General features: G+C 33.3%; 1 protein-coding gene across 4 annotated transcripts in view; it reads left to right on the forward strand.

The window, feature by feature from the left end:
• Positions 1-12,807, forward strand: part of CCDC102B (coiled-coil domain containing 102B) — a 296,555-nt gene that overhangs the window by 249,701 nt on the left and 34,047 nt on the right. For all 4 annotated transcript variants that reach the window (XM_073213201.1, XM_073213202.1, XM_073213204.1 and 1 more), the window contains exon 9: positions 11,431-11,534. In XM_073213201.1, coding sequence (XP_073069302.1) covers positions 11,431-11,534 — 104 coding nt within the window. The remainder of the gene's footprint in view (positions 1-11,430; positions 11,535-12,807) is intronic.

Raw genomic sequence — 12,807 nt, forward strand, 5'->3', positions numbered from 1 at the left:
GTAAAATGTTCAAACTAGCTTCCGTAAAGCACACATTCCATTGCTGCTACATTTTGCTCCCTCCCTTTACAGCATAAACCTTAAAAGAGACGTATTTATGCCTTTCTTTATAGTCCTCTCCCTCTCTAATCATGCCAGTGATATTCTGACCACTATTTCTTTACCAAAAGAAAAGTTGTCAAGTTGTCAAGATCACAAGTATTCTCCATACTTTTAAAGCCAGTGGTCCATTGTCAGTCTTCATCTTAATCAAAATGTCTCAATAATTTGACACAGCAATCAGTCCGATCCTCAAAGTAATTTACTACCAGGCTTCTAGAAAAATACATGTTTCATGAATTTCACCTTTTTCTGCAGTTCTTGATCTCCATCTTGCTGATTCTCTTCATGTCTCCGATTCTACACTTCCGAGTGTCTGCGAAGTTAGCCTTGAGCTTACTTTGTGCCTGCCTATGTGCACCTTAAAGGAGGTATTGTTGAGCCTCATGGCTTTAGAGGTCATCCGTGTGCTGACAGCCCTCAAATGTGTATCTTTAAACCTGTTCCTCTAGCTATTCCATTGCTCAGATTTTTGACTCTCTTTTCCCCTTATTCTACAGAAAGAGTGCTTACTATTTGATCCTTAGTTTTTGTATGTACAGACTTGAGTTTTTATTTTAAGGAATGTGCTTTATCAGTTACCTGTCTCTACCCCATCAACACTAATGAATCACCTTTGACTTTTCTGACATCAGTAATGCTCTGATTGGAAGTGATGTGTTGAAATTAAACTAAAAGTGTGCCAGCTTTATTCTACTTCTGTTTGTGGAAAAAATGTTTTCTCTTCTTTATATTTCAATACTGCATACATTTTCTAAGTCATGAATACATTTCCATCTTCTATTCCGTGCTGTTACTTAAAATAGCTCAACAGTGATAAGAAAAAATTCTAAGTTGCTCATAAACTTGTTTATAGTATATTTAAACACTTATCCTAATGTGCCAGTTAACTCCTTTTTTCTCTTATATTTAGCAATTCAGCTACTGCTATAACTGTTGATCATTTCAGGTAATAGTCATCAAAATTATTCATCGGAAACCAAAGTTTCTTGGTAGAGATATGTGGAAAGATATGGTTACTGTTCCAGTTATGAAATAACCAAAATTGTAGCAAATGCAGGAAGTTTGGAGCTCAGAAGCTTACATATAATTCATCAAACAAGGAGATGCCCATTTCTGTTTCACAAACATTTTCAGAAACATGGCACTTTTGAAATCTCTTCTGAATCTCTGAAGCTTCCGTAAGAATGTGGCCATTAACCATGCTTAGAGGGGGTGTATGTGTACAAAAGTCCATCAGAACAGTATGTATTTTCTTACAAGGTTTTCTATTTGAATCTTACTCAATAAAAGGACTCAGTTTGTTTTGGCTTATTTTCTATTCCAGGGAAGAAACTCATATAAGTGCTTTTAGGTGTCTATGACCCAAAGGTCTTCATATGCAGGGGAAATTGCTTATCCTGCAACTTCTTCATGAATGTTTTTGCCATTTTGGAAATTGTAATCTGGAAAAATACGTGTATTGTAGAGGATACCATTTCTTCCTGTTATCATACATTACCCTCTTACCATTATAGTCCTTTTTAGAGACTTGGGGATTCTCTTCTAAATAAAATCAAAAATTAAATTATATATTCCCTTTCCTCTGTAGAAACTTAAGCATTAGTACTATAATTTATAAGCCAGTCATAAAAATACCACTTGTTCCCCTCCTATTTCTGTATTCTTTTTATTGTAGTCCGCTTATTTATAAAACACCTGTTTGAAGATTTTTTCTTTTCTATTTATTCTTTCCATGAATTTTATTTTGAAATAACATTGTTTCTCTTAATAATAGCTTGAGCCCTAGTTTTAATCATGTAACCAAAAGTACTTACTGATTTTTAAATAGTCCATTAGTTCCTCATTTGTTTTTCCTTCATTTTTGTTATTTTGGATCCAGGTCATGTGGCTCTTAATAAAAATCACTGTTTCCTGTGTTTTATGAAAGTGTCAGCACATCTTTGTGGAAAGAAATTTCTGACTCACTGGTAGATTGTTCCCTGTGTAGATGGTCTATGGCAGGCACTGTCTTAATAACTGAGATGAATTGCTAGAACACAGAGACATCAGGAAGTTTCCAAATCTTAAGTAAAATCGAGTAGTTTTGTACTGAATATTCTGGCTAATGTTTAAATTCCTTTAAGAGAGTTTTATCATTTCAATCACATTTCCTTTTTGCATTTCCATAGCTGATATTTCTGCAATTTCCTTTCTTCCGGTTAAAAAGAGGAATAACTGGATTTGTATACCTGTATTCAACATTAGTTGGGGATTAAACCTAGTGGTTCATGCCATGTGATAACATTAAAACTTGGACCAAAAATGGCAATTTCATTTCTTTCATTGAATTTCATGATGCTGGAATTCATTCCAATATCCAAAGGCAAAGAGGCACATAGCCCAGTGGTCTTAAAAAGCTTCCTTCTGAAAGCAGACATCTGTTGTGTGATAATTGAATAAGATAAAATAGGGAATGAAGGGTGATTCATTCTTGGGTACTTCATTAGCATTCTTCTCTGCTATTCAGATCCCAATAAGGGAAGCTCAAAATATGTGTACATGTGATGATCAAACACAAGTGCTGTTGTCATGAAAATTAATATTTTTGGCCCATGTTGTCTTCCTTTGATGTTAGACAAGATCCTGTTCTCTGCACTTTAGCAACTGGAAGTCAGTTTTCATAAAGATCCATGTCAAAACCCTTATAAGATACTGGTTACAAATTAATACCCTTAACATTTTGTCATACATCTTGATGAGAATATTCAACTCTAAGGAAAGAGAAGCGCCATAGTTGTCTTCAATTTGGATAAAATTAACACCAGTTGGGCGACCTTTATCAAAATGCTGCACCATAAACACTTGGAATATTGCTGTCCCAGGTGTTCCAGCGGATCCTGAAGTGTTCTCTCCACTACAAATTTGCCACATGATATTGCTTTGAGTCTCCTGCTGCTATGGGACCAGAATAATTTCTCAGTATTAGTCCCTCAGGGTATAACTTAAGGCTTATCAGCTTTGTACAGTGTCAAGTGCTTAGCTCACACTGGTCATGATGCTGGTTTAACTTATTGAAAAGAAAAGAAAAGAAAAGAAAAATAGCTCTGTGTTGAAATAAACTGCTTAATGGAATGTATGTGTGTGTGTACATGTATATAAATAATCAAGGTTATCTAGGTTAATACTTTTTAGGCTTAAGGCATCAATGTCCATTTATCCAATTCTTAAAGAATATTATATAGAGAATATTGTAAAAGTTAATTATATAGAGAAAAAGCAATGAAATATTCTAGATTCAAGTGATACAATTAAGATAACATCCCTTAGAACTTAGAATCACTGGATACATTAATTGACTTAATTCTTTTGTAGACACCCTAGAATAATTTTGATTTGGCTTAACATATAAATATTATACCAACTGAAACATGCTGTATTTATTTTTATCATTCATTTTAGCTTTGTGGAGATCTAATTCACATGGTATAAAATTTATCCATTTAAGACGTTCGGTGTTTTTATGCAAAATCATAGAGTAATGCAACAATTACTACAATCTAATTTTAAAATATTTTCACCATCCCAAGAAGAAACTACATACCCATTAGCAGATGTTTCCCAATATCCCTTCACTTCAGCCTTGGCAACCACTAATCTACTTTCTGTCTCTGGATTTACCTATATTGGACATTTTGTATATGTACAATGATAGAATATATGGCCTTTTGTGACTGGCTTCTTTCACTTAGCATAATGTTTCCAAAGTTCATCCTCATTGTAGCATGAATCAATACTTCATTCTTCTTATGGTCACTAATATTTCAAATGGTATGGATGTACCAGATTTTTTTCTTCATTCTTCAGTTGACAGGTATTGGGCTATAAACTTTTGGCTATAAACATTTATGTACACGTTTTTGTAGATGTATGTTTTTGTTTTCCTTGGAATTGCTGGATCATATGGCAATTCTGTTTACATTTTTAAAGACCACTAAGCTGTTTCCCAATTTCACATTCTCACAAGCAGTGTTGAGGGTTCCGATTTCTCTTCATTCTCACCAACACTTGTTAGAGTCTATCTTTTATTGATTCTAGCCATCGTTGTGGAGATGAAGTGGTATCAAATTGTGTTTTTTATTTGAATTTCCCTGATGACACTGATCACATTTTCATGTACTAATCAGCCTTTCATGTTTCCTGGGGAAAAATATATTCAGATCCTATGCCCATTAAAAAACATTTTTTTTATTGAGTTATATTTTTGTATATTCTGGATGCAAGTCCCTTCTCAGATACGTGATTTGCAAATATTCGATCTCACTATGTAAATTCTTTTCAACTGCTTAATAGTTTCATCTGAAACATAAAGTATTTAAAAATAATTGTGTTAAAGTCCAATTTATTTTTCTTTTTTGTGCTCTTAGTGTATAAAAAACATTGCCTAATTCAATGCCATGAAAATTTATTTCCATGTTTTCTTCTAAGAGTTTTATAGTTCTAGCTATTATATTTAGGTCTAAGATCCATTTTGAATTAGGTTTTTTATAAGTGAGGTGAGTAGGGGTTCAACTTCAATCTTCTGTTTGTGGATATCTACTTTTCCCAGAACTACTTATTGAAAAGATAATTCTTTCCACCTTGAAGTATCTTGGCACCCCTTACAAAATCTACTTGGCCATAAATGTAAGAGAGTTTCTTTCTCGACTCCAGACACAATTTTATTTTATTGACCCAAATGTCTATCCTTCTGCCAGTAAAGCATTAATTACTATATACCTTTTTAGAAAGTACTGAAATCAGAAAGTGCCATTTTTCTTATTTTATTCTTCTTTTCTAGACCATCTATTCTTGTTTTCATACTTTGTATATGTGTGTGTGTGTGTCATTAAGAATGTTGAGCTTTATCACATATTTGCCCATATGTGTTCCTGGAGAGAAAGAAACACTGGCTCTAAAGCACAGATACTTAGAAAGTTATTCTGACTTTTTGACACTAAAATGACAAAGCCTTTGAGGGAATATAATTGTCATCATTCCATCCACCCTTAGGTCCAGTTAGAGAAAATTGTTTTCAGGTTTCCAAAAATACAGTTTCCCTAAGATGAGAATCTCTCAAATATGAACCTCATGTCCTTCTATATAGAATTATTCACTTAAACCAATTCACTCATAAACAAACATTATACCTAAACTCTAAAGAATTTAATTCACAGATGAATTATTTGGCTGAGATATACTCATATTAGTCTAATTAACCCTACATCTACAACAACTGCATTGTTAAATGTTTAGCTCCTTAGATAGACATGGAAATCATTGATAGACGTAAGGGTCAGTATATGATTTCAGCAACACATTTATCTACTGCTCGCTTGTTTAACGCTTCCAACAATTGTCCAATAGACAACAAAGCTACTTACTTTCAATGGGAAGTACATGTTAGATACTTAGTAACCAGTTTCATGAAAGCTTGAAAGTCCTGTGAAATTCAGTGACATATGTATAAAAAAAAAGGTCAGTAAAGAAACAAATAATTCTGCTAAATCATACCTATCATCATGGTTACAAGGCCACAGAACATATTTTATTCTTTTCAAATGAGATCACATTTTAATTTTGAATATCTTGATTACTTGGTTAAGTTCCTGAACTTAATAATTCCACTATAAGTAGCAATGAGATATTACATTTAAAAGTTTAATTTGACATTGAAAATTATGTGGAATCATGTAACAAAAGCTGTATGCTTAGCAAACCTATCAAAAGGCAACCACTTTCCATTATAGATCACCAACAAGGTTTAGTAAAATGTTACTCTTCATTTTGCTATTTTTTTTCATGTGAAAAACATTATGGTATAATCCTCAGTAAAATGGTTCAGGGTATTTTAGTTCCAATTATAAATATCTGTACAAAATATACTGTGTTAATGATTTTACGTCGGCCTCGGCACGCCCACTCACTGGTCACTGCGTTGCATGAGTTGGGTTTGGGTTTAGGGAACTTGTGCAGTCATTCCTTTTTACCTTAATCAAATTCCAAGCTGGAAAGATTATAAAGACACCCCACTGTGATTTCTCAGAGCAGAGTCCGAGCAGACTGCCAGACAGACTTGCCAGGATACACAACGCTCAACGTGTCGCTTCAGTTTCTCTGACAGGAATTGGTCCAGTTCAATTCCCAATGGAAAGATGTATCAAAACTAATCCCTCACTGCTTCCAGTTAGATTTAGATACAGATTTGTAATGCAAATTAAAACGATTCCTGTGCTGTTGTCTAAGTACCTAACAGGCTTTCCCCTTCTAGTCTTTCCTTTGTTTCATTTCATTTTCTGTTCTTTTCAACAACAGAGATAAAAATTTCTAGGAATTGTAACTCCTTTTTAGCTGAAGTCATTTCCTCTATAACACCAAGGTGTGTATTGTTGGGACCTTGTTATACTGCTGTTGTGATCAGATTATAACATATGTTTTGAACACATTTTTCCAGAATCCTACATTTTGGGGATTCTATCCAGAATTCATCCAGACTGTCTGGGGTCTTACCAGAGGGATGGTAGGAACAAAGCAATTATTCTACACTCACAGTAAATACTGAGTTGGATTTATCTGGAGTATAAAAATTTCAGGATACTATTGATAAAGAATTTTTCAAATTATAGCCTATTTTCTTGCAAAAGTGTAAGGGCATCTGTTGCTTTAGCGTGTCCATCATCCATTTATCCTTACTGCACAAAACACTATTCCAAACAACTGAAATACATACATGAATAAAATAGATATCCTTTCTACATGAAGTTTGCATTACAGTGAAGAGAGATCAAGACAATATACAAATCACATAATTATCAGTGTTGTTGCTTGGGGGACAAGTTTCAGTATTAAATGTGGAGTCTGGTCTCAGATTTAGTCAGTACACAAAAGATATTAATCATTCCAGTATCTGTAGAAAGAAAGTTCCAGGCAGATGGAAGAGTTAATATAAAGTCCTTGATGGGAATGATGAGAGGAAGAAACCAAATGATAGAGGGAAGGGCACTGCACACTGAGGAAACTACGTAGTCCTTGAGTAAGGAAAAGAAGATGGGTGTCTCGTGCACAAGGCGGGACAGGGTAAGGTGGCTGCAGCACTGTCAGGAAGCTTGCAGTCTGAAAGAAGAGACAGAAGGCGACTACCATGACTTAGTTTGATAAGTTCAAAGACAAAGGTTAATAATAGGCAGGGTGGAGTATCCAAGCATAGCCACATCGTTCAGGCCAGGTAATTGCATTGACATCTGCTCACAGTGTGTTTAAGGACCAGCTGCATCAGTATCACCTGGGAACTTGGTGCAATGCAAACATCTTGAGCCCCACCTGAGACCAACTAGGTCACTATTTTTATTTTAACAAGATCCTAAGGTGATTCAAAATAATGTTGAATTTTAAGAAGCCTGTTTTCTTAAAGTATTTTTGGAGTAGAGCAGCAGCCAGTCCATTGCAAGACGAGGACAGAATCTGAGCAAAGGTGTGGGAAAGGAAAAAACAAAACCTACCCCCAAACGCACTCTGCTTGGAGCAAAAAGTCTGAGGTTGCCCTGGTAGGAGATAATACAGGACAGGAAATTAGGGGGCGTACATGCTAACCTGAGCACCGAGATGCGTTTTGTAGACATTGGACTGTACTGAGGGATTTGTCAATTGGGGCAAACTGGCCAGAATTACATTTTAGCCAAATCTTGGCGGTAGCCAGGTGAGAGACTGTGAGGGCACTTTCCCTTGCACTTAAACCATCCTTAAAGTTAATTTAGAAGTTCATATAATTTTATTGTAAATTTTATAAAAACTTGGGACAGATTTAGAAAATATCAAAACATCTAAATCCCTCTATCAGTATGTTGGTATTATTTTTTCTTTACATAAGAAATGTCATGTACTATTCACAATATTATAAAGATTTCTTCTCAATTTAAATAATATAAAATAGCTTTATGAAAGCTAAGTATTTTAATGTCTGCAGAATGTTCTATCAGAGCAATGGAGTATAAACATACTACTTTTAGTAACTATTCAGGTCAATTTGACTTTCATGATCATATTTGCACAAAAAGAACTTTTCTGTGTTTCTGATATTTTTCAGACATTTCAGTATGTGATATATTTTTAAAAAGTGAATGTTAAGATCTTTGGGTATACATTTCTAAAATGTGCTACAAAATTACTCCCAATTTTGAAAATAATGAATAACGTATTTTAAGTACCATACTGTATTCAAACTCTTGTATTTTTCATAGTTAGACCAAAATGTTCCTTAACTACTTGAGAAGCTTAACCACAGACAGGTATTACTAGATATTTATCATACACCCCATATTAGTATTTATATATTAAAATTTAAAATAGTAGAAGCTGAAAATTTATAAATTAAAGAAAAAATACTAAAAGATATTTCAAATTATAAATGTATCAGTCATAATTTTAGGAACTGTCCTTGGGACTGGCACTGGGAAACCAAATAAGGGCTTTTTTCCAATAGGTATTTAGGAAAGAAGGTGAAAATGTGAAATAACCTGAAGTTGCAGAATAATAGTGAAATATTGTTAATTAAGCTTTTACCTTATTGTTCTAATTTTTATCTTGACCATATATATAGCAGAATTAAAATATTTCTGAAAATTAATTTTTAATGAGACATGAATATTGACCATTTTTATTTCTCCCTAAATAATGAAAATATGTAAGACCATACCCAAAGAAGCCAGAAATAGTCTGAATACTGAGCCTACTCGAATTTATAAGAATTTTTAAGTGATATACAGTATATAATTATACTCTAATGTTGTCTAAATTGATAATACTCTTTGTCTATTTGAAAAAAATTCTGGTAAAATATGCTGATTAAAATATACTGATTAGAACTGGAGAAATATAAAAGATCTTTAAAAAATTTCTAATTCAACATTTACATGAAGTCAAAACTAAAAAAAGGTCTACAGAGACCTGTACAAACTTGATAAGGGAGAAGTTTTATGGTCTGAAAGTTTGGATTATGTTTATTAAAAAGTTTATTAGGTATAAACTTAAGAATTGTGAGTGCCAACAAAATGCGGATATTAAAGTAATATTTGGGTGTTACTATATGTCTATAAAATATTTACTCCATGGGCACAGATAATTAATGAAAATGGTTTATAAAGTGGTATTACTCTATGAGGGTATTAAAAATATTTCTAATGTTTAAATGATTTAACTTGAATAACACTGACATTGGAATTAGGGAATTTTGGGGGATCAGATTTCATTTTTAGCAGTAGTTTGACTTTTAAGGACAATCAAATCTTCCTCGTGTACAATTTTATTAAATACTGAAATTCTTTTCCTCTAGTGCCGTTGGGCAGCAATCTGGGGAGGCAAATTTTTTGTCTTGAAGCTGCACTTGCATACAACTTTGCTTGAGATTTTCAAATTTTCAATTAGAAGAATATGGCTTCTAGAAATTATGATTAAAACAAAGCAGTAAAACTAAAAACATTTACTGACTAAACTGGAGGAACACAGGTAGATTTTTCCCTAAAAAGGGCATTTCAAAGCCAAGACCTCAGCTTGCTCAGAGTATGCCAGTGTCCATTGCTTAAAAGAATTTTAAATATACCATGTTCATGGACAAAGGCATTAAATATGGAAATGATCTTAAATATTCTATAGAATTAATGAAATTCCATGCTACATACAAATGGGTTCTTTTTAAAATTTACTATGCTGTTTCTGAAATTATGAAGACAAGAATATCTTTGATATTTCTAAGAAAGAGCACAAGGAAGGGACCTTGCCCCATTATGAATCAAGATTTATGATGAAGGCTCGAATAATTCACAATGTGGAGGGACAAATAGAGTGACCGCTAAAATAGCATCAGTAGTCAGACTTCATACATAGAATATATGGAATTTTGATATAACACAGATTTTATGTCAGATTAATAGCTGTTTATTCAGTAAATGCCCTTATTTAAATGCATTTCTATATAGAAAAAGTAAAATTGGATATCTAACTCATATAAAAATTAACTACAGCTTGATCAAGGACTTAAATAGGAAATTTACAGATTTTATTTGAAAATACAGGTATTTCTGTAAATTTTGATTAGGGAACTACTTTTGGCGAATTAAGTACATCCCAGTGTAAGAGAAAATATTGGTAAATTTTACTTAGTAAAATGACTATTATTTATTCAAAGAGCTCTTAAATTGAAAAATAAGTTATAAACTTGATGTATACTTGGTAAAGATACTTGGAACACATAACAAAGGATTAGTACAAGTTGTAACATAAATGTGAACAGAAAAAATATAAAAGAAAAATCTACCAATAGAATAATGAGCAGAAATCCTGAGTTAGAAAAGAAAAACATTAGGCCAATAAAGATATGAACAAAATTATTAATCAGGGATTGTTAAATACTTTTTATGTATTTATTGTGGATGTATTTATGTATTTTATCTACACAAAATACTTTTATATCACAATATCAAGTGGCTCAAACAGGATCCCTTCTAATTGCCTTTAGGAGGTAAATTAGTAAACCACTTGGGGAGACATTTTGGCATTATCTTGTCATATTAAACATTATAGAAGTATAACCCAGTGAATCTCTACCCAGGTATGTCTCAAGGGAGAACTTTTCATATATGCATCAGGAGACATATATAAGAATTTTCAGAGCAGCACAAATATTGCAAACAATCTAATACTTATAGCCTGGAGTGTCGTGTAATATCGTGGCATGTTCATGAAATACTGTAATGTGAAACAGAACAGACAGATGACAGACAGACACCAACAGAGTTAAGTCTCAGCAACTGAATTTAAAAAGTAACAGAAGATTACAGCACAATACCCATTTTTTTTAAGTAAAAAACTAAAGGAAAATAATATCTTAAAGAATATATTTGCACTATTATATATTCTTAGCATAGGTATATATGTACATATATACAATGTTTAAACATAAATACATACATACATAGTTGTAACATATGTGTGTAAATACATACATATGTATTTTCAAAACCACAGGAATAATAAGCACAAGTTCCAGTTACGTAACTCTCCTAAGTAAGGAAGGCAAAGGTTAAATGGGGAGAGAGTGCCTAGACAGAAAGATTTTGTCAAGTATTCTAGAATCCATTAGATGTTATTTTGTTATTGAATATTTGCATTCTATTGAAAATAAACATTCTCATATATTCATGCATATCAACAAAAGAAACTCAAGTATGATAAGACTGTCATGCAAAAAATAGAGCTTGTTTTTAAAAGGATTTTCTAATTTCAGTCATTGTAACTCAAGCATTTTCTATTTGCTTTCAGCTTGATGATTTCCTTAGTCAGAACCGTAGGCTCCAGAGATGTCTGGATGAACTGAAAGAAACAAATGGAAGCTTGGAGACTGAACTCAGGCACTTACAAAAACGGTAATTATTTCACAACATATGCTGAATTCAAGATTGAGACCTTAGATAAGAAAATCTTGATATCCTTTTTTCTTTCACATTTTCCTAAATATCAGTAGCATTGTTTTTGTCAACTAGAAATATCATTGAAAGGAACTTACACTTAGTACTTGAATTGGTGGACTTTAACATTCATTATTTTTTTGCTTAAGAGATGTTACATGCTTTGTAAACAATTTAAATATCTTTAAAAAAAAAACAACGCAGTTCTGAGAAGTATCACATTTCTGAAAGGCGAAAGGAGCTTCCAGAATACATTTCACATGAAGCTGAAAGAGTGTAATCAAGAAAAAATAAGTTGTAAACTGTAAAGTATGCTAGGTAGTTGGTAAGAGAACCAATGTATTCAAGTAATTAATAGACGTGTGCGTATGTGCTTTTTACCTATGTGATAAGAGTGACATGTGTGAAAGATGTTTTCACCCTAGAAAGGTAACAATAAGCTTGCAATAATCCTTGACACAAATCAAAAGAGGGTGAAAGTATCAAACAATATGATGTGTACTGTCGGCGGACTGAAAGGGCAAAGCTAAGATTTGTTCTGTGTGCAAACCTACCTGTGATAGAAGTTAAGGAAAAATTACAGGCACCTCTGAGAAACTAAGAGGGCTTTTGACTTGTATCTGAATAGACATTTTGCAGTAATTTCACAGAAAAAGCCCACTAGCCTTGCAAAGCAGTACCTATGTATACATGAGGCTGAAATACAGCTGGGATTTCCCTTTGGGTGTTATGAACAAGGCAAAAGAAAATTGTACTTAGAGGACTCTCTCTTTAAAATATTTTTATGTAGTACAGTTTGTCATTTCATATTTTAGTTTTTAAGATAAAGAAATTTACTTTAAAAAAAAGCCATTATCCAATCTGCATAGCTATCTCCAAATGAAGTCAACTCAGTACGATACTTGGTCTTCCTCTGCTCCCCATTCATTAGTGGGAAAAATGAAAACTTATCAACTGATTAGTGAATAAAACTTCTATCTGATAGATCAGCTTTTGTCTTTGAGAAAGACTTCATCACTCATTTCAGCCTTCCCCTTTGCGATTTTTTTCTCTAATGTGGCGTTTCTGGGTTCAGCTGGGTGGTTTTTCTGCATTCAAAGCAAAAAGTAGCTGGGGTTACTTTTGTAGCTACACTCACCGGGGCCAGAAGGCCCAGGAGGCCCTCACTCACGTATCTGATAGCTCGGCTTGGGGAGGGATGGCAGATACTGGCTAGACCCTCACTCAGTCT

This window comes from Manis javanica, chromosome 9, assembly GCF_040802235.1.
Source record: "Manis javanica isolate MJ-LG chromosome 9, MJ_LKY, whole genome shotgun sequence".
In the NCBI taxonomy this organism is placed as follows: Eukaryota; Metazoa; Chordata; class Mammalia; order Pholidota; family Manidae; genus Manis; species Manis javanica.